A 23,894-nucleotide genomic window follows, 5' to 3' on the forward strand; every position below is an offset into this window, starting at 1 on the left:
CCGCGCTACGTAACCTAGTCAACTCGATAAATGGTAACTCAGATTCCAAAAAATAATAATAACTAAATATCTTTCAAACTTTTTATTCATGAACTGATAAACACTTTGTGTACTTTTTTTCACTTAGGCATGTTATAAATGGGGTGAAAGAAAGGAATACTATTTGAACACTTTACAAAATTTGAGTAAGCATATTGAGTAAATCTCAGAAATTAAAGCCTGATTTTTATTATATCTTTTTTTCTTGTAGGTTTCGACACTGGATTAAGAGCATCTTTCGACTTTGTTAATCTCAAGGCCTATCCCAGCTCAAGTAATGTCTTCTACAAGAAAAATTCGAAATGGTGTAAAAAAGCGCCCTCATGACGCCGACGCTTAACGCGCAATGTTTGTGCCTCGTGCGCATGTGCACCTCAGTAATCCCGATTCCAAGAGATTATGGTTTTCCCGAAGACCATCCAGACGAAACGTAATACAACGAAAATTGAAATGGTACGAATGTGTGCGCATGCCCTGTTTGATGCCTACTCTGGTAGGAACAGCAATAGGAGTTTTGATTTTAATCAGTGGGGCTCTTATGAGTTTTATCGGATATAATCCCAGTGCGTTTCTAGGGATACCCGAGGAAGACAGATCCAGGCGCTTCAGGAGTAACGTGACCGAAACTACCGCAGTTTCTGTTGAGGGGTTAAAGGTTTTAGCGTACGTGGGGCCAGTGTTTATGGGTGTAGGGTTCTTTGTCATGATCATCGCCGTTGTATTGTACTGTGAAATTAAAGAAAAGTACGTGTGTAACATTCTACCTCAGCACAATGTCAATGTCAAACAAGTCCAAAAGGATGTTTTGTACGACATGATCATCGACGAATTCAGAAAAAATTACTTCAGAGGAATTCAAGTTCCCATCCAGAAACGGACAAAAAGACAGAAGTCGGTGGAGGAAAGATACCCGACTTTGTTTAAAGCTCTTAGCATCAGTACGCCTGCACTTATCATCACACCTGAAATCCAACGGAAGTGGAAGAACAGCTGTGAAGCTTCACCGAACCCGAGTCGATCGCGAAGGAGGAAATATATCTATGACACATGGTTAAAGACTTCGTCACTCCCGAATATTCGCGCACGCACCGGACAACGACAAGCGCTGCGCAACGAAAGACGTGTTCACAGACGGGCGGTTTTTCAGGATCGTCTTTCCAAGAGTTGTGATCACCATGACATGCAAAGTAAATCTGTGGATACGGAGAAAGATGATCGGGGATCGTGTTTTGATAACCCTGCTTATAGGACTTCTCCCCCGCAGGAGAAATTACCCCCACAAATTCAGGTAAGTCCTCCTTCGACTCCTGATGCTCTGGGAGCTGATCTCGCCAACATCTCGGTACACGTTGATTATCACGAGATTCCTAACGGGAAAATTGTTCATTCTGTGTCGTGTGATACAACAGACGACAGTTGTCGAACGTTCTCAAATGATCACATTTCATCCTCGAAAAGTTTTACAAGCGACCTCTCGCGGTCAGATACGCGAGGGTTTACCATGAAGAGGAAATTGTATCCTCAAAGTTGCATTGATCTCTGTGATGAGGACAGCAGTGATAAGCACGTGCTGGTGACACTTGACAATGTGTCCGCTCAGAAAAACCTCCAATGCCAAACTCAGATCAAAACGGGAAGGAAGGGCGTGTTTATCCGCAACAATAAGCCCGGACCGTATAAAACTCTGATAGGGGTCTTTAGGAGCGAGTCATGTTTAGACCGCATTAAAAAATTCACGAAGCCAAACAGCGACAAAGACAACGATTCATTAGATTCCTTCACGCTGACCGAGGATGTCCTTAGAAACTTTGAAATGGCCGAGCTCTCCTAGCTAGAATTTCCTCGGACCTTTTATACGAGTGCGGGACGGTTCGCCCCGAAAGACCATTCGCGCTGAGACGTTTCGCCTCAAGACGGTTCGCGCCGAAGATCAATTAATCAATTATGTGGTAATTATCACTTGTTAACAGCAATTATTAACCTCTTAATAACTTTTGTACTGTGTTATATTAATCCAATCCATTGGTTCAATCAATAAAGCAATTTATATGGGATATACTAAAGACCTGACACTCTGAAGACCTGATTGAGATAATTTTGCCTGTATGGGGAAATATTAATAGATGATGCATACAAAAATACACTTGTAGAGAATAAAAACTGAGAATTTATATCTATATCATACTATATCCCCCCCCCCCCCCCCCCCCATAACCACACTAAAATTAAAAAAAAAATTGTCAGACCTGATTTTTTTTTTTATGAATTCCTGTTACTTAAAAAAAAGAAAAGATATTTCTAAATGACCTGATATTTTTTTTTATGATGTGAGAAAACAGCAACTCGTGATTATTTTAATGACATGATGATTTTTAAAAAAAAAAAAATAATCTACTTTGATGTAACAGGCATTGGAGTCGGTGTGCATCCTAGCTATTGAGCAACGGTAAAATGAACTTGACAACCGTCTCATAATTTAATTCTCCTCTTTATCTTGACATGATGAAGAATCTCCAAATTATAGTTATAACACCTTAATTACAAAACTGAATCAGACAATTATGATTGCTGAATAAATATAATTATATCTGCACATGAATAATTATACATTTAATTATGGTATAAGCCTATTTTCAACAATTTTTAAAACATAAAAGTATTTTAGTAACCTTAGAACATTTTTTTTAACATATTCAATATTAACCTTATATATAAATATTTATCTTAAAACATCGTAATATATTGTTGTAGACAATGTAGATTAAATTCTGCGCGAAACGTCTCGGCGCGAAACGTCTTTTGGGGCGAATGGTCCCGGTGCGAAACGTCACTAGGGGCGAAACGTCCCGTTACCTTTTATACCGAGTAACACATACCAATTCCAGCTCTTACATAGAACCCTTTTATTGGTATAGTGTTATCATTACGGATGCTTCATCGCACAAGAGAAAATTGAATCTCAGTTCATAAAATATGAATTGTTACTCGCTTTACATTGTATGCAATAAAGCAGAAATCAACGATTACCAGCGCAGTTTCCATGATAACCAATTCAATAAATAACGAGTACAGTCGTGCTCTAGTATTATATTCAGAGAGTTGGTAAAATATATATCTTCACACATTATAATAAAGGAATGGTGTCGATGAAGTTTCCCATAATGTCTATATATTACTGTGTTCTGCGTAACTAGTTTCAACAACAAAAAATCCTACACCCAGTTGCAAAACCAAGGAATTCAAAGAAAATTAACGTGTCATATTTATGTATGGACTTTTTGATTATTGATTGTCATTGAAATATTTTTATTGATTAATTATTGATCGTTTCGTATATTTTTGTTTCTCATTTTGAAATGTTCCCCAAGGCCAGAGTTATTGTATTATTCGATTGTTGTGTGTAAAGATAAGATTTTTATATTTGTCCAGTGGTAAAGTATTCAACCTGAAACTAAAACTTTCACCATATTTTAATATAGATATAAGCAATACCAGCTAGAAATAAGAAAAATGCTATGACCTAGTATGGTCCAAAACATGCTTAATGTATTAGCTCACCTGAGCCTTCAGCTCAGGTGAGCTTTTCTGATGGAAATTTGTCCGTTGTCTGTTTACACAATTTCAACTGTTTCTCCAGAACCATTAGGCGAATTTTAACCAGAACTGGCCTTACCTCCTTCTAAAAGGTAATATCAAGAAAAGGCAAATATAGGGTAAGGGTCATTTAAAAGGTGATATTAAGAAAAGGCAAATAGGGTAAGGGTCATTTAAAAATCTTTTCAAGAACCTTCCTTACATAGTGTAGATTCATTTTTGTTCCAAAACATGGCCCCCAGTTATAAGTTTGGGTCACAATAGGGTAAGCTTTACATGGAAATATAAAGGAACTTAAAAAGTTTGTTTTTAGAGTAGCGAATTAATATACAAACATCTCTATTTTTGATGATTCATTTTTTACCTTCAGATTATGGCCCCTGAGATTAAGGTGAGGCTAAGACGTGGAATAAATTTTACCTAACGCATGTATACGGAAACAAATAAAATCTCCAGAATAAAAGACCATGTTAGTTAAACTAGTAATTTTGAAGCTCCTCCATGTTTGGATGTACATGAGTGTTAGAAAATGATCAATCGGAGATAGGGTGGGACCACAATGTGGGGTCAAAAATTTTTCATGTGATAACTATTAAGAAAGAGAATTTTTTTTATAATCTTCAGAAGGACAGCAGGGCCAATGTGACACAGGTGAGCATTTTGGCCGATTGGCCTATTATCTTAAACTCTTTTCCCCTTTAGCAACAACATACGGTCTTATATAAGAAATAGTCTAATTGACTACGATGTATTTACATGTGTCACAGAAGAAAATGCACTAGATGAGAAATACTGTATGCGTACATGTGTGATGCACAAGTTCCCTGTGAAGTAATCAACTATTGCTTAATGAGATTGCATAAGAATTCAATCCCGTCCATTCTATTCTGTTAATCAAATAGCTATATAATTATTCTTGTACATTCGATCCACATATAAAGTTCCAATTCTGAAATGTAGTCATCAAATTAGAATTACCCATTCTTTGCCAGATCTAGACGGAAGCTTTCATATTACTTAATATTTTTAAAAGTGAAATGTTTTCTGCAGCGTACAAGGCAAAGAGTAGTTTTCTATTCACAAAATATAATATTTTTATGAAGCAATTAATTTTCATTAAAAAAGACTTACTGACACATTATCTTATTTTCATACTAATTGTATGTTATTTAATTGTATAAGTGTATTATTTTTCATGTATATGTGCATTGTTCCTCCTAATGTGTGGTTTACAATAATTATAACATGTTTCTGTATTTTATCATACATTTGTAACGAATTTAAAAAAATACCAAATCTGTATAAGATAAGTAAGAAGTATGTCACAATTTCTTTTTTAAACTTTAGCTCGTGTAATATAATGAGGTAAAATTGAATTCATTATATGCTCATTAATCAACAGATTGACAAAAATGAATCGAATGTCATTTTAATTTCAAACTTTCTGCTGTTTATTGTAAAAGACTGGATGATTGTCTTCTCTTTTTATAAAACTTCTTTTGAATTATTACATCCCAGCATCACTTAAGGATAAATAACACAAACAAACTTTTCTTTAGAAATCGGTAATATTTCTCATAAATTTTCATCCAGATAAGTAGCTTGAATAATGTTTACCACATAAACTGGGAGAAATTGTAAGATTTGGTCACAATGTTGAAAATGTGTGCAGAATTTTATACAGAATTACATAGAAAACATCTCTAAGCACCAAACTTACGATTTCTTTACATTTAGGGGTTTATTATTTATGTCATATGTATTCAAAATCAGTCAAAAAATATATATCAATTCATGCATCATTGTTTGTGTTATGTATCCTCAAGGAACCGTTGTATATATAACAAGAATATGTAATTATGTCTGGTAGAAGGTTTTTCAGTAATATATTGCCATCCTCTTTGATCTTACTCTTTCTGTTTTTATCTGTCCAGTTTTATTAAATACATGTATTTGGTTTATAATCTGGCTGTTGTCAATGATTTCTTTTCGATGTTATTTGATGGGATTTTTTTTCTTGATCTTAACTCGCTTTAGATATTGTAATATGCATTTTGTACTTTAAAATGTTAATTGGCATCAGTTGTAAACTTCCAGTCACCGAATTTTGGTAGATGTTCTATTGTATTGCTTTATAGCTCAGTGAACTCCTGTTGTGTCACGTGACGTAAGTTATAAGTTTGAAGCACGATTCCATACAATCACGATTTTATACAACTTTTTTTCATATGTTCCTATTGTTATGTTTCTTTCTTTAAAGAAATAAAAAAATGTCAAGTTTTCTGTCTATCGTATTCACTTTTCTAAAATTAACACAAAAGACTCTGAACCCAATCAAAACTAATTTCCACAGCATGGTTCTACTTTGGGAAATCGACCTTTTTTGTAATCCTTTTCCTATATGTGTACACAATCGATATAGAATGTGCACTTTGGCGGCGCTTTTTAATCTACTTGTTTGCCTTTACTCAAAACCCTAATGAGGATAAACAAATCTTCTCTGTAGTTGTAATTCTGTTAACTAATTTTACTAATTGCCGATAAATCAATTAACGTTTTCAGACGTTCGTTCTGGCCTTTGTCTGAATAAGAATTCGAATTCAACAGAAAAAAAAAAATTGAACCTGCCCCATACAACTAAAATAACTTTTTGTTTATATATCATTTGAATAGATGCTTACTTTATCCTGACAAACATTATTAAATATATTCGATATTGGTGAACATAGTTTTCATTTCTGTCCTTTCATGCCAACTTGTTTATATAATTAACTTAAAAGGGATATTTGTGTTAACAGTACAAAGGCTATACTAGTAGTTGTATTGTTTAATATCGAGCAGTGCTAAAATCATTTTTAAAATATTTCATCAATTTGTGTCACGTAAGAGAATGTCCACAAAGTAAAAAAAAAAAAAAGAAAGAAAGGGAAAAAAAGGTAGTTTGTGCATGGTGTCAAGAATATATAGGGAAATTTATACAAAGACCTAAAATGGCCAACGACATGAACAATAGAAATTGACAATTTTTTGGGACACCAGGACAAAGAAAAGATTAGAAAGTCATAAAAACAAAGGAAATGGAAGAAAAAAAAAACTAGCACTACAACTAAAAAACTTAACCCTGTAGATATTTACAGTTTTACTTAATTTGGAAGAAAAAGCAGTATGATCTGATATAATATCGGACCTCTATGAAATACGCCGTGTCTGTCCGGTTAATCTGGTCAGAGTCGAACGTATCCGCGAAAAAGGGGCAGTGCATTTGGAAAAAGTATTGTTCTCCCGCCTACCTCCAAGTCAATTTTTAAAAGTTAACAAATTTGAATGATTTTTCATAATTATAGAGATATTTATATGAAGTTTCAGAAAACACTAGTTCTTTGGGAAAAGAGATAGAGATAACTCTATAATTTTGGTAAAACTTGCGTTTTTCACTATAGAAATCAACGGAAAACGGAAAATATTTTTAAAACATCCCCCCCCCCCCCCGTGAAACAAAAATTCCTTTTTACAGGTAATATAGACTGTCAATTTACCAATTTATACCAAAGCTTTTTGTGTTTCACGGGGGGAACATATGTCTACAGACAAAAAACTACAAAAATGCTTATTTTTTTCACCAATTTCAAAGGAGTTTACAACTAAAACATTGTATTTTATTAATGATATATGCTTAATTTTATATGCGTAAAACATAAGAAAAGATTTAAGGAACATTTATTCATATCCAAGAATATTTTAAAATTTGTTGATGCTTTAAAGCCCGATTTCAATGGAAAATATCGTCTACCCCCCTTATTTTAAATTGCTAGAATTAGGGGTAATTAACTATTTAACACTGGTATTATAATTATCAGTCAATTACCATTGAACTAGTCTTTACATTCAACAAAGATTTTACGGCCAAATTGCCATAAGTATTGAATTAAATGAGTTTAAAATGTAGGCGGGAATCGAGAGTTAGCGTTCGTAGTTCTTTAACATTTTTTTTTGTTCATATCGTTGGTCATTTTTAATGCTTTGTCTATCATAGAAATAAAGCCCTTTCATTAGGTCGATGCACACGACTTCACAGAAAATCATTTCGACCGAGCACTTCGTATACTCAGTCGTTATGCTTTTCTGTGAAGGTAATATATGAATGGATTGACGGGATGAAAGGGTGTTCTACCAAGGCTCTTTCTTTATTCCTCACTAAAATATTAACAAAAAGTGAAGGAGAAACTTCAAGAGTACTGTACAACGGTATATGGTATGGTATAAATCAGATGTGATTACTTAAAAACTCCTGGGAGGTTTTGGAAAATTTGAAATCTCAAAATTTTACCAAAATCAATAACATCAAAACGTACGACTTTTCAACACTTTATACAACCATTTCCAAAGATAAATTAAAGTCCAGGCTTTTTGAAATCATAGTAAGCTGCCTTTTCAATAAAAATGGAACTCGTAAACTTACTTACCTTGTCAATGGTCATTTGCAAAACTATTTTGTTAAAAAAATATTCTGATTGTACACACAACTACTCTGAAGTTGATATTAAAAGGATGCTTGAATTTCTGATAGACAATACCTATGTAGTTTTTTTGAGACCAGGTCTTCCAACAATCAGGCGGAATCTCCATGGGTACTTTTTGCACCCCATTATTACCAGAACTATTTTTGTATTCATATGAAGCAGAATTTATTCAAAAACTTATACATGAGAAGAAAAAAAATACTTGCTGAGGCCTTCAACTCGACATTTAGATATATCGACGACGTATTATCAATTAACAATAGTTACTTCCTTTCATATGTCGACTCAATATAATGTATATCCCAGTGAGCTTGTAATAAACATAATAAAACACACCCTTTTCCTTATCACACCCTGTATCAGTCCTCAACAAAAATAAGCCCTCGGGCCTTCGGTCCTAAGGCTGATATCGGTGGCTGATACAGGATGTGATATGGAAAAGGGTATATATATATTATTCTCTATATAATATCGGACTATCTAGGGTAGACCAACAAATTTTTATAGGACGTTTTTTTAAACTACTATGTGTGACCATTAAAAAGTATCTGCCAATTTTCTGCCAATGTAGCTCAAATGAAATATGGAGATAACGAACAGTAATCAAGCTCAAAAGTCTATTGAAGCAATACAAATTGGGAGCAGAGTAATACATAAAATATTGTCTCTTGAAACATCAGAGGTGGGATCAGGTGCCATGGAGGAGTTAGCATCCCCTGTCGATCGGTCACACCCACCGTGTGCTCCTTGTCATGATCGGGCAAACGGAAAAATCTGTAGATAATTCAGTGTGTAAATAATGACCTAACAATTAGTATGTCAAACTCTGACCTTTTTTCATACAGAACTGGCATATTATATACCCAATACATATCTCCCTTTCGGCACAATCCTAATAAAAAATTAATGAATACAGAAAATATAAGCCGAATCCTGAGAGGTATATATATACCATACGGAACACCTCGGACCTTTCACAGAAAAGCGCTATTATCTCTTTAATTTATACAAATCAAAGCTATAATTACATGTTTTATTATATGCATGATAAAAAAATCATATAAAAAGGACTTTAGGACTTACTTCAAATGTAGCTATTTTTTCAGCAAACTACTATTATTGGCTTCTGCCTCACCACATCTCCGACCGAATAACCCGCATTTTAAAGCATATTAATGCTTCGTTTCCGAGGTGTTTTTCTGTGCAATGCCCGAGGTGTTCCAGATGGTGAAGTCGAACTACTTTCGATCACATGGGTGCATTCATTTCCGAGGTGTTTCTGTGAAAGGCCCGAGGTGTTATTTTTTTTCTGTGAAAGTCTCGAGTTGTTAGGGATGACATAATTATATACTAGTCACAAAAACGACATTCTCTAAAGAAAAATTAAACTTTCTTTATGGGCAAGGTTCTCCAAAAGCAACAAGGATACTTTTTATTTTTTATTTTTGGTGCATTTATCTCAAGTAAAACCCATCGTTGTATACAAGCAGTGGTAAGAAAATTACTCCGTGGCGTAGTCACAAAAAGTGTGAAGTGGGGGGGGGGGGCTCACATGGTCTCCGAGACCGGCAAGATAAGGTTATTCGATGTTATTTACTATTCATGTATTTACTACATTACTCTTTCATCCTGAAAAAAAAGGAGGGGGCTGTGGTTAGGGCTTTAACAAGTAAATAGAAGACCATTGCATACAGATTTCTGACATTTGTGTGATGGAATCTCATTTAGACAAAAAATGGAGGGGAACAAAAAGATACTCCTGTCCTTTTTCAAACGGGTGGGGTGGGGGGGGGGTAAGGGGTTATGCTTCCTTTTCTCTGAGCTTATGATACTGGTCAATGCGGTTTTACTTTTGAGAATACCCTACTGGCAGTACCTTTATGAAGTAATGGATTTTTAAGTTCTTTTGTACCCTTGTACAAATCCTTTTCATATGACATTAGCAGGCTGATGTATAAAGAGAAGTAACTCTCCGTTTTATTAAGAAATTATTCCTCTTTGGTCGATAATGAATAAGTTATCGAAACTAACCCATGAACTGCCAAGAAGGGGTTGGATAAATTAACAGAGAATAATTCTCATTTAATTCATTTCAATTAAAAGATAGGGGAACAGCAGTACAGGGACTAACCAAACACAGCAGAAAGGTCATCTTGCTGGTTATGGTGGAGAAGAGCTGGAAGCCACCTACAGACGGTCAGTTATTTGACCAATCACTGCTGACTTTTAGGACGTTTTAATTAGCTAGGAGTCGTAACGATCGACGGCGGGTGAAGCTGGCCGATGACGTGTACGGATCCAGCAATTACAGCATCCTGACTATATAAGGTATCGCTCAAAGAATCACAAAACAAAAAAATGCCTTAATGTTACAATCCCAAATCTTTCGCTATCTTCTCAGAGAAGTCACGTCATTCAGAGATTTTACTACGTGTGCCTAAGAAAATGACGGCCCTGGTCAGGATACAATCAGAATTATATGTTAAATTTATAATATTGAATTTAAAAGAAATTTTTAAAGAAATAAAATAATTTTTAAAAGATTAAAAAGATCCGATTAGGAAAACTATAATTAAAAATAAATCTTGTGATTTATATTTGAAAAACTTGTTATTCATATTCCAGAATTGTTATTCATATTCCAGAACTTTTTAATTTATATGCAAAAACTTGTGATTCATATTCGATATAGACTTGCGTTTGCATGCAAATAGCATGCAAGACTTCGCATATAAACCAAAAGATTATCCCAAAGAAATCACAAGATTATCGAATATGAATAACAAGTTTTTGCAATTAAATAAAATTTGAATATGAATCACTTTTCTAATATGAATATCAACTTTTCGCACGTATATCACAAGATTGTAGCATATTAATCTCAAGATTATTAAATATGAATCAGAAGTTTTTGTATATAAATAACGAGTTTTTTAAATATGAAAAATCAACTTTTCGCGTGTATATCATATCTTATTATCGCTAAGAAATCAAACTATCGAATATGAATCACAAGTGTTTAAACATAAAATTTTACAGCACACTTTCGAAAATTAATATCAATTTTTGAATAACAGGTTTTCGAATATGAATATCAACTTTTCGAATATTAATTTCACGAATTAAATTTACGAATATGAATAACACTGATGCCCCGTATGGCTGCTCAAGGCCAAGGTAAAAAGTTTATCAAATGCCCAAACAAAGGTCTTGTCATAAGGATTACACAAGCGAAATATAATAGCCCTAATACCAACCATTTAAAATTCATGGGAAAGGTTAATTTTTTGCGGAAAAAGTTTAACAGACAAACAGACAGACGAACGGACAGACCAAAAACTATATGCCCCCGAATCTTCGATTACGGTGCATAAAAAGTGTTCCTGCACACTGAACAAAGTTTCTTACTGAAATTGTTTTCCTTAATTAAATTGTGACTTCTAGAAATATTTTTAAAAGTTTATACACTGAATAGATATATACACCAAGTTATTTCCTTGTCCATTTGCTGTGATAAACAAATATATATTCTGTGATTTGTGGACTTTGCACATTATCATTAATACTGAAAAGCATCACCAGGTTCCGGGATACCTGCTATGGAATTTGTAACAGCTGATTTAAAAAGTAGACCACTATGTAGATATCACCGTTCTTTAGCTGGCAGACCAAAGCGATTCCATACTTTGCCACCTAATTGAGAAAGGCATCAAGATTGGAATATTGACCAATCCAAGTGTTTACATAGCAACAGAAGGACTCATTCATCACAAAGTCGGGCAAAGGCTATCTTTGGCTATCTCAAGTAAAACAAACAAATGAAAACCCCTAAAACTACACACAGTCCACCCCAGGACACAAAAACAACAGAAATCAAAGAGAACTCACTATTTAACAAATTCTACAATTTCTAACTACATATCCAATCTCTGAAATCTTAATGTGGCATTTTATGTTTCTTATCAGTAAAAATAAGCTGTGGTTGTGAATTAGACAAACAACGACCATTTAAATATGTCAAACCAGTCCTTTCAAGTATACATTTATTAGTTTGTGAGTTTTAAATAAGAAAATTAAACGACTAAACACATATATCGGCAATAAGAATGGGTTAGGAACACCCGAGTACTGGGATCTACTCAATGATTTTATATAGTCCTGTACAATAGTACACTTATAACCTTAATATAAAATTGTTCTTACTTATACAATATGAATTTATTGCACTAGTTGTGTTAAGGGGGTGACAATTGAAGCCTCCACTAGACTAAACACTACTCCTTCTACACCTGGCAAACTCTCAAAATCTGTTATTTTATGGGATCATTGAGAATTCCTCTAAAGCTAAAAACTTCTAGTCGTTAGATCGAAGGCAAAGAAATCATTCCATATCAAGAAGAAATTGAATGACAATCATATCTGATACTCGCCAACAATGAAAGACTTGGGTGATATTTTTATTTAATTTAAATTCTATAAGCACAGTCGAAAGCCAGAAAAATTGGCATGTAATTGCGTATACTTGTCACTGCGGACAAATACGTGTCGCTTTCTTTGCAGCTGAATGCTGTCCAGTTATTCACATAAATATAGTTCCGTCCCTTTTCTTCATGACTTGAGGAAATTGCTGGGTAAATATTGGATTAGTTTTGTGTATTTGTCCGTTATTGAAGTCTGACTATCCTTTGTGTGTTCATTATGATGGAAACAAACATAAATGCAGTACTAGTAGTTGATTTCTATTCCTTAATCCATAGTCTGAACTATAAATACTTAAGTTTGGTTTCTTTAAATGAAAAAGAAAAAGAAAAAACATGGCAACGCCATCAATGAAAGCTCCGGGTTACACGATACATAAAACGTATGTATATGATAAATGCAGCTAACGAACAATTGTTTTCAAGGCTTAAGTCTGTTTTGGTCGATAGGTGGCGTCTTGGATGTCCGTCCGTCACCGGAACTACCGTCACCGTCATGAACTGCCACGTGCGGGACGTTCTTTCCGTAATGCATTGTCCGACTCATTCGGCCGTGACTCTCAGTCGAGGATTTTTCCCGAGTCGGTTTATTGCTTTGCGTATCACCGGTATTACCCTGCTGTTTTTTGGACGACGCGCCACTGCTTCCAATCGACTCACTACTTGACCCCAGTGACCCATCTAGTGACGTAGAAGACTGTTTTCCCTTGTCCTGGGGAACCTGTATGTTCGACTGTTTGCGCTGTTTTTGTTGTTGCTGTGATTGTTTTCGTGATTTTTCCGCCGTTTCCTTTTTCCCACTCCCACATCGCTTCCCCTTCTTCCCGCGCTCTCCATCCTCGACGTCTTCGTGAGGAACCGGGGATATATTTCCGTCAAGCGATGGGAGTTCCCCGGGAACATACTTAGCAGCATCCCTATACGATGGGGTACACTGGTATTCGTAATGTACAAACAATTTTTTAAACTCTACCCGCCAACTGAAGCCAGGGCCCTCACTTGACACCGAATTAGGGCGCCTAACATAACACGACTTAGGTCTATCTGTTTGTCTGTGTCCTGTCTGACAACCGTTTGGTGGAATCGCACCGGGCACAGTCAAATTGTACAAATACTCTGGATTATTTCTGAAGTCTGATAAACTAGCACAACGAATAATTTGATTAAAATCTTTCTCATTGGGTAACTTTTCTCGTCTAGCTCCTGCGAATTCACGCACAAATATGGGTTTCTGCGCCAGATATATACTAGATGTTGAACTACTACTGGACAGGGAGCCCCGCCGAGTAACAAAGGCAGTCTTTGGGCGCATTACGGAACGCTCCGAAGCACTGTGTGTATTTAGTGTGTCTTTGGAAAATCTGAGGTCCAATGTGGGAGGCGGCAATAGCAATTCCACATCTTCCTCCGCGATCCTCTCCGCCGCAGAGATAATCGCCGCACAGCGCCCATGGGAAAACTTGTGCGCCTCCTCCAACGCTGAGAGTCCGTCACGGTTTTTTCTGTCCATCTGTATTTTGTACTTTTTATGAGCATGCACTACAAGCCGGACTAACGGCACACTTCCTGCTCTCAAGGCGTAATGAAGAACGGTATTGCCCCATTTATCCCCCTCTGTTAAATCAAAGTCCAGGGCATTTAGAAGAATTCGGGCCAGTTCTACACGACCGTAGATGCAGGCTAAATGCATGGCATTCATTCCATATCTGTCCACACAGTCAAGGAGGGCCCCCTTCTCTATCAGGAGGCGTGCGATTCCCGTTCCCCATTCCTCGGGCTCCATCACAGAACACAGCATTAAGGGGGTCCGCTGGTTCCCATTAGGGGAGTCTATGTCTATTCCCAGATCGATGAAGAACCGAACCTGCTGAAAATATCCCCTCTCAATCACGTCCGTTAGTTGTACAATAGGGGCAGATTTACCCCTTCCTCGGAATTTCATGGTAAAATTCTTCTTTCCTAACGTTCTCAACAGACACTTATGTTTACTGTCCAGTAATTCTTTTCCGTGTTGGACTAACTCCTAAATGAGAACGATTCATGTATCTCTGGCTAAATAGTTCTCAAACTTTTGAGCAATCAACACTAAAGGACTGGCGACCATGAATAGAAAACGTAGTGGGTTTATGTCAATATCTTATTTAAAAACTTTCAACAATTTTAAAATCAACACAGCCAAGCGAAGAATTACCTTTAAAATGAGAAAGGTAAAATTCTAGATCTGAAATCCAAAGATGGTCTCGCACCATTCTATCTACGTCAGTGAATGACAGTTGATTGCACAGAGAATAAAAACGATTATATAGATTGCGTCCAAAAGTTATTTTCTTTTTGAGAGTCTATTTTGTTTACCCCCGGAGCTAAATCTTCCATTCAATCAATCCTGCGTGCCCAAACAAGCCGATTTGGAAAGTGTCAAGTATTGCATTATCTTTCTCGTCTTACGGGATCTTTTTCTGGTGATCAATACATTGATATAGAAGTCTTTGAACTTAAGTGACGGACCCAGAAGCTCCACGCCTGATAACTGGATAAGGGGCACCTGCTTCTAACACAGGTTTCCGTGGATACATTCACTTCTTTCTCTGATTGGTACTTGGAAATTTGTAAGATACGAGAGTATGAGAATCGGCAAAATATGAACTTTTGGTCACATAAAAAAAACCTTCTAGGTAAAATGAATTGAAATTCCTTGTGTAAATATTGTCAGGAATTATTGGGGAACCCGAAAACTTTTAAAACACCTACGTTTCGTATATATCAGTATAGCTAACTCATCGGAAATTTTCAATAATTTGTCAGTCACCACGGGAGATCAGAATTCGGTTTGATTGTGTTAAAGTTTTTGGCGATTAAAATCACTTTTAAAGTTCCGTTTTCATTGTGCAGCAGAGTGAATATTGCGTGTTAAAACACAATTTTAAAATCTCGACAAAAAAAAAAGTCAATAATTCCACTGATAATTATTTGTTTGTCTTTAATTACTGACGCCGCAGTTCATTAATAGTTCTTTGTACAAAAGAATTACTTATAACAGAAATTCCAGAGCATGAACAAATAAAAAACGTAAAACGTCAGAGCAAAAATTATAAAAAGCCTTCGAAAATGTCAAGATACGGGCCTTCGATTTTATGAATTCAATAAGTCTAAAATCTCTTGTACTTTTTCAGTAAAGCGTTAAGGTATATACCTCTTTTGATTTTGTTAAATGACCTGTTATTTCTTCTTTTTTTAAATAAACCTTTTTTCATTACCATTTCCTTATTTCAGATTCTGTATTAAAACAAACCAATAAAAAAGTTATTTGCAAATTCGATTAAAACCAGGACAAAAACATTTTTTAAGTAAAACAGAATGAGAAAGTGTTCCATGTATAATCCTAGCAACTCGGTATCGAATGATAAATTGGGCGCTTATTGAGCCGAATGAAGAGGGGAGACGGACGTAACTAAGGCCCTGCGCGCGCGCGGTCATCCAAGTGTCGTCTGCGCAGTGCTTTGGCTAAATACCGGTATTTACCTAATAAAGGGGGATCAATTCGCGGATTCATGTCAATTTTATTAACTGTTGAGCTACACAAAGCCAGGGGTGTACGGTTTTACGGATATTAAAACACGCACTTTGGAAAACATTAATGAAGATATACCACATTTAGGACGCCCGTGTTTAACCCTAAAAGGTTTCATATTAATTCTTTGTTATTCTTCATAATCAAACCTTTTAGAAAATCATCGCTAATTTGACAAGAACAAATTATTCAATCACATTGGTGTATGGTATTCCAGGATACTCGTTGCAGGCCAAGTGATTCTTGAAACTTTTAAAAGACTGCGCCAAAATTTTACAAATTCTTTTCTCTCCAATGAAAGCAAATGCACCCCTTCTTTAATTTGAAGAAACTTGAATCCACTTCATCCTTTATGGCTAGTTTGGTTGGAAACGGTTTCCGGAGAAGTATAAAATGTGAAAAGTTTACAACAATGACAACTGTACAACAACAGAGAATGAACAAATTTTAATTGGAAAAGCTCTCCTGAGCCTTTGTCTTTGCGAGATATAAATGAAAATAAAGTTTCATATCAAATGATCAGTCATTTATTATGAACTTTAAAAAAAATGACACAGACAAATTAAATAACATGATCAATGTTACCATAAATAAAAACGACCATGTAATGATACACATTTTCATGACTCAAAGAAATAAAATTGTAGTTGGTCATCAAAATATTATAAGTTAAAGAAATTGACATTTCAAACAATCTGTTTGCCAATAGATTTCAAGAAATGTTTGATTTTCTGTTATTCTCTGCAATAAAACAGCACAGTGATCTTAATATACACTAGACAATGCAGCCTTCTGTCTATAAATGTCACATGACCAGGAGTTGACTTCGTTTGCCGTATGTGTCCTTGCTAAGTATTGGCTGATTCACAGGCATCTATCCAATCACTGTAGACGTCAATAGGCTCTGATAAATCTGGGACTGCTCAGGAAAATCAATGATCAAGAAATTCTACTCAGATCGGTACTAAAAAATGATCTTCTCTGAGTTCCAGTCCACACCGATGACCAGAGGAATTATAGTAAAAATTGAAATATAATTTAGTACCATCATTCTTAAAGGACTTAAATGCATACTTATCTTTTCATAGAAAAATAAAGGTCACAGTGCACTATCCCATAAAGTTAAGTAAATGCTGGCTAAAAAAAAATTCAATAATTTTAGGTCTTTAAACTGGACAAACTGAACATACATCTGTTAGATATCAGGTAATATCATATCCTAGATATCATGCAGAAAATTTCAGATGCTAGATATCTGGAATTATGAATTTCAGAAGCTAGATATAATATCATTGGGTAGTTGTCAGGTAGTATCAGGTGTTGATATCAGAAAATTTATAGGATACAGTTAATGCTGGTTTGATAGTCCTCCAGACATACAGTGCAAGTAATAAACCCTGTGTTCCTCTCTCTGTCCCTGAAAAACCAGAAAATTCAAAATATAAACTACATGTCTATAATCTAACACAATTAATCTTTTAGAAAGTTCTGATAGCAAAATGTGAAAACTTTTCTTCCTGCTACAAATGAACTTTTTAGGTAACAAACATAAATACTTGTGCTCAAGACCCAGATAATAAGCATAAATATTATACTTTCATATGTAAATTAGTTGAATCTGATTTGTTGAGAAACATTTGTTAAAGAACATTATTACCCGCTGAATAATGAAGCCATGCCCTCCAACATAGCAACAGTCGCTTGATGACAGGTGATTTTCAAAAAAAATTTTATTGCGCAGAATTTCTGCGCTCAAGACACAGATACTTGTGGACAGGAACCCCCCCCCCCCCGCCCCAGCCGATATTTAACCCCGGGCTTGTTGGACATTTTTTCACAAATTATATTTATTGCACTTATTCATCATGTGTTCCATAGGAAAAAATCATGAAAACCCCAAAATAATCGTTCCACACAAAAAATGTCTCTCTTACAATGTATATAGTTAGGCATTTTTTGTGAGGAACGATTATTTTGGGGTTTTCACGATTTTCCCAATGGTACACATGATGAATAAGTGTAATAAATATAATTTGTGAAAAAATGTCCAACAAGCCCCGGGGTTGAATATCGGGGGGGGGGGGGTCTTTTCCACAAGTACCTGTGATTCTAATATATGCTCTGCAAGCTGAAATTTACAATAAAATAATTTCCAAACAATCAACTGTACAACATGCTTAAAAATTATACAAAGTCTCTTAACACTTACATTTTGATTTCACATTCACTTGTGTATGACTTCTCATGGTTACAGAATGGACAGTCATACATTGTATAAAGTGTTTTAACACTCACATTTTTGACTTCACGTGACTTCTCATTATTACAGAACGGACAGTTACACATTGTATAAAGTGTTTTAACACTCACATTTTGACTTCACATGACTTCTCGTGGTTACAGAACGGACAGTTAAACATTGTGTCTAGGGGCTGCAGTATCTTCCTCTTTGGGGGAGGTTTATTTGCCTTTTTTCTTCTTCCCATGTCAGATACTGTAAATCACAAAATCAAAACTACTGAGGTAATGCAAGTAAAAAAGACAACAAAAAAATCTGCACCTGCATGTATAGTAAAAATAGAATTTAATTTCATATAAAGAAGATAATGAATTAAGAATAATCAAGTGAATTAAGAATGGAGAGCTACCAGAATTTGAGAAGATATTGTAACAACCAAAGTAAAATATTTTTTATGCTAATACATGCAGAGAAAGAAAGAAAATGCCTGCAATATATTTGGTTATAGCCGTATAAAAATGCAGTTAATGCAGACAACCAGTACAAATTTAAAAGACAGTGGGATATAGTAGTAAATCACGGTAATAAGGAAAATCAAAAGCCTGAAAGGCTTCAATGACGTCGAAGAAGAAAAACAATTTCAAAAGATCATTTTGAATTTGAAGGTAGCAATAAGTCAAGTGAGTGACTCAGGAGACATAATAAAAAAATAGTTTAAACAAAATATCACAATTACAGTCTGGGGCCTTATGTCATGGTCCGAATGGAGCAGGGTTCGAATTGACCAGACACCGTCGAACATGTTCATGCTAAATTCTTTTCAGTCAGTTGAAGAACTATGAAGGATTTCGTGAATTTATATAATATTTTTTTCTAATTGCCAATGTCAAAGCATTGTATTAGTGATTGCATCTAAACTACAACCAAGCCTCTAGTCTGTTAAAATTACGATCGAGTTACGATCGGGCGTGGTATACGGTATACTGGGAAATGGAGGAAATGGAGAAATACAGCAATACTGGTCAATATCATCGGTTTTTAGGATAGAGTTGGTTAGCAGATTGTATAAGTAAAGCTAAAATTTAGAAATTCAATCTTTTTAGTCTTAAAGTATTCGTGTTTATGTAATTTTGTGATTATTTTACCTCCTGTTGTGTTGTTTTACGGTTATCGTTCCGAAATGTTATTCATGTCATTCAACGCACCCTTTCTATAGAAATTCATCCGCAACAACCATCACGTTTTTCTTGTGTGAGAATAAAATATAATATTGTTGTTTTGCAATAGAATTAATTGCGGATATAATTGATGCAATTTTATTTTCAAGCTATTATTCATTTTGAGCGTTTTCAAATAAATTGGTTTATACCTATTGCTATTTTCTATTGCGGATGCATCGACTGACACATTCGGTCGCGTACATATCCGGTCGCGATTTCAACTGGGCGCTTGCTAGATGACGTTCGAGCTCCAAGAGCTCGACGTCATAAAAAATTATGGCTAGAAAGACAATGAATCTGAGACAGCTGACCACTCATAGACTTGCAGGTCAAAGTCCTTCCATGGGCTAAAATAACTGAGGGCAAAAGCAACTTAAGAAGGGAAGAATTTAGTGGTTTTGGTTCAATAGAATGTGGATAACTGACTTTATAGCGGAAGTTCAGTGGTTAGAGCACCTGACTACAGGGTTTTGGCTAAATGGAATGTGGATAACTGCCTTTATAGCTGTAGTTCAGTGGTTAGAGCACCTGACTAAAGGGCCCTCACTAGGATTTAAACTGCCAACTTGGTCCCAAGACTCAAGGTTTTATGAGAAGGTTGATTCCCAGGACTCAAGGTTTTGTGAGAGGGTTGAGTCCCAGCGAAATTTGAAAAACTAGAAAAATCATGTTTAATTCCAATTAAATGACTGCAGTATCCTTCAATCCAGACAAAAATGAAAATCTTATATTCTAACCAACATGTTTATTTTGTGATTCAAACCATAAATAATTGCCATAAAAATTAATGTCAGTTGACATGTTCCTCAATAATATATAACTTTCCCAAAGAATTTGTCATTGAAGTATTGCTACTTTAACAAGTTTCCTCACAAAAAATAAAGGTACCATACAAGCCATTTGTTCAAGATACCAGAGGATGCTATATTTCTCTAGCATTGCCAGTACATGCACCACAATTTCTTGGTGTCTTTTTCTATTTAGATATTTTGAAAATAGTTTATAAATCACAGGACAATGATAGTTGTACATTATGAAGAGATACAAAACAGAAACATGTATTCCAGCAACCTGTCAGACCTTAACTTGGTGTTTATAAAACTAAAATAAAAAAGTGGCATAATAAAGTACTCTAAAATTGACCAAAGATGTGTCTTGTATACAATCACAGGTATCTAGTGCAATGAGGCGCAATTAATCATAATCCAGTTGTCTTTTTTTTTGTCTACAACACGTGTCCCACCTTATTACAACCACTCGGAGCTCCTAGGGTAGCTCATGCTTCGCACACATTGCTAATAAACTAGTAAAATGTCGGTTTGATACTGCCTACCCATTTTACCAACATAGAAATCAACAATCTAAAATATTGAGCATTTCAGAGCATTACATATGAACCTATAACAAACATAATTTGAAAATTTCAGTTCAATTGATAAAGTATTAAGGAAGAAAATTGAAAAATCTTGAATAACTCTGATTTTCAATTTGCCCGACCCGGGTTTGCCTACTCATTTTACCAGGTAAAATGGGTAAGCAAACAAGGGCAGGGGCAAAATTATTTGGGACACAGTGTTGTTAAAAACGAGTGTTGGTCAGGTCCAGTTCAAAAGTATTTCTACCCACATAGCTATTAATAGCTACCTTGGTATTAAACCTACTTGAAGTAGCTACTTCTACCTACCTTTACCTGTCTTTGAAAATAATAATAAATAATAATTACGGTGCATCTTTAAAACAGGTCAAACTTGTTGTTTATCATCTTGTGCACTTGCCAGTGATGGGGTAATCGTAATCGAGTAATCGTAATCGATTGTAATGATTACTTTTTTCAAGTAATCGACAGTAATCTGTAATCGAAGAGATTTTCAATTACTTGTAATCGTACTTTAATCGATTACAGCTAAAATTGTCAATGTAATTATAATTACTTTTTCGATTACTTTCGATTATTTTATACATAAATGGATGTTATTTTGGAGAATTATTTCCAGTCAGACACACATAAATATCAAATATAAACCACCTAGTGTAATGTTTGGATTTCCTAATTTTTATTATCATAAGTTTAATAATGTTCTCAATAAAATTTGCATTATAGACCTACTGGTCTAGTATTAAATAATTCAGAAGTGTACTTCAATCAATTATTAATAAAATATACAGATTTTTCGTGTCCATTTTACATTTGACACACTTCCTCTTGCTGCATGTCTTTTTTCATATTTCAGATGTTGAAAAACTTTGTCTTGTATAATAGAAAATTATAAATAGCTATAACAGATTTAAGTGCTGTATTAGATATAATTAATTTGGTAAATAAACTACATTGTCCTCAAAAAAAAATGAAGATGGAAATACTTATTCATATCTAAAAATGTTTGAACAACTTCAAACTTGTGTTTTAGTAACTTTAAAATTTGCAAAATCATTCTCAAGTTTTCATTCAAAATTGTAAGGTTGCTTTTTTGTCAGTGAGAGGTTATAAATCTATATTTTTAAGAGAGGGAGTTAGTGTCACTGCGTTTGCTTGTCTTGGCTAATTAATTGACTTCAAGACATCCCTGACATGCAGATAATGAGGTGTAAACTGTGAACTACCTAGTGTTTAACTTTTATAATTCATTGAGTTCCATTGAATACAAACAATATTTTATAATTGATAGTTCCATTGAAGACAAACAATATTATTAAAACAATTAATAGCTCTCAAAACACTTATTTCAATACAGAATGAAATTGTGCTAGTAGTTTAATTACTTAAAGACACATTTAATTTACATGTTTATTACTAAGAGTTCTAATTTACTTTTTTTTTTTTTTGTGAAAAAGACACGTAGAGGAATGTTTAATGTATACTGTTAGCATATGGACAGCCCAAATACTTCTAATGAAGTAATTCACAATAAAATATTGAATAATTTTTGCAACAAGTCGATAAATATGGAGGTTCAGATCCAAGGTTGAAAGGAATACTTAATTCCTTGGCACATTTTATTGTAGGAATCATGTCTCCACTTTCCATGGTAGAGAATCCCTCATTTGGGCATTTAGTGAGAATGTTAGCCATAATAATAAAACCTTAAAAGAATCTGCACTAAAACTGCAGGAACACATTCACAAACTTCAGTGGATAACATCAACATTTACCATTTAAATATTGCTTTGATATTTGAAAGGATAAAAACTTGGAAGTAATTGATTATTAATCGATACATCTTCCATAGTAATCGATTACAGGACAAAAATGAGTGTTACAGTAATCGATTATACAAAATTCCTCTAAGTAATCGATTACATTTTTCAGTAATCGTGCCCATCCCTGGCACTTGCAAGAAAAAAAATTCAGAGTGTTAATTTGAAAACTTTTTAGAGGGTGGAGATTGGAGAAGAAATGCATTAAAAATCATCCAAAACATTTTATCTAAGAATGCTTGAAGATTAGATTTAAAATTGATACAGATTTGTAAATCTTTTTAGACTTAGTTTTGATCCTTAGCTACAAGGAAATGAAACTGGATGTAGTTTTTTTTATGCAAAATTGACAAGTTAGAAAGGAATCATTTTTTGCCAAAATTTTTGTTGTATTCATCGTGACTGTATTGCATGTATTAAATTTGGTGCTCACCATTTTGCGCAGTTCAAGCATTTGGCCACAAAATGTAAGTAAAGCAAATAGTAGGTAAAAATAGCTACCTGGAGTAGGTTTAAATACCTAGGTAGCTATAAGTAGCTACGTAGGTAGAAATAGTCTTTCCACTGGACCTGTTGGTAAAATTTACCAACACTCTTTTTAAAAACACTGTGTCCAAAATAATTTTGCTGCAACCACTGTAACAAGTCAATAAATGAAATAATAATGCTGCATAGTCAAAAACTTATGTAACCTGTGTCACTGGTATTTGTAACAAAATATACTAGGTAAATTTCAGCACTAATTTTGGGGAAAAAATATTGTGACAAATGCCGTGATGCCAAACACGTGGCTTCCATTGTAAACAAACGTGTCTGTAAATAGTGCTTTACCAAATCATAAAACATACAATAAAAACGTATTTTCTATATAGAATACTAACCGCCTGCGTTTAAAACCTCGTTACTTACGTTTCGCATGCGATGCAGATCAGATGGTGAAAACAAACAACCGGAAGCCAATATTAATCGCGATTTGGTAACTCGTTTCTTAATTATTTCTGATCATGTCAGAAATAATAATATCAAGATTTCAGTATTAGT

General features: G+C 34.6%; 3 protein-coding genes across 3 annotated transcripts; 1 reads left to right on the forward strand and 2 right to left on the reverse strand.

Annotated features, from left to right (window-relative positions):
- The first annotated feature begins 310 nt into the window (after window positions 1-310).
- Window positions 311-1,896, forward strand: LOC133174999 (uncharacterized). The gene has a single exon (XM_061310093.1). It carries the CDS (start codon window positions 386-388, stop codon window positions 1,868-1,870), a length of 1,485 nt encoding a protein of 494 aa, XP_061166077.1. The 5' UTR covers window positions 311-385; the 3' UTR covers window positions 1,871-1,896.
- Window positions 1,897-12,550: 10,654 nt separating this feature from the next.
- LOC133174860 (uncharacterized) lies at window positions 12,551-15,152 on the reverse strand. The gene has a single exon (XM_061309966.1). The coding sequence runs from the start codon at window positions 14,571-14,573 to the stop codon at window positions 13,053-13,055; it is 1,521 nt and encodes a 506-aa protein (XP_061165950.1). The 5' UTR covers window positions 14,574-15,152; the 3' UTR covers window positions 12,551-13,052.
- A 1,558-nt stretch (window positions 15,153-16,710) lies between these two features.
- Window positions 16,711-23,776, reverse strand: LOC133175086 (transcription elongation factor 1 homolog). Its single transcript, XM_061310213.1, has 4 exons — window positions 23,763-23,776; window positions 18,570-18,693; window positions 17,546-17,616; window positions 16,711-17,112 (listed from the first exon to the last, which is right to left on the reverse strand). Exons 2-4 carry the CDS (start codon window positions 18,683-18,685, stop codon window positions 17,048-17,050), a joined length of 252 nt encoding a protein of 83 aa, XP_061166197.1. The 5' UTR covers window positions 18,686-18,693; window positions 23,763-23,776; the 3' UTR covers window positions 16,711-17,047.
- Between the last annotated feature and the right edge of the window lie 118 nt (window positions 23,777-23,894).

Source organism: Saccostrea echinata, unplaced genomic scaffold, assembly GCF_033153115.1.
Source record: "Saccostrea echinata isolate AGI-Se365-2 ecotype Australia unplaced genomic scaffold, CSIRO_AGI_Sech_v1 ptg000060l, whole genome shotgun sequence".
In the NCBI taxonomy this organism is placed as follows: Eukaryota; Metazoa; Mollusca; class Bivalvia; order Ostreida; family Ostreidae; genus Saccostrea; species Saccostrea echinata.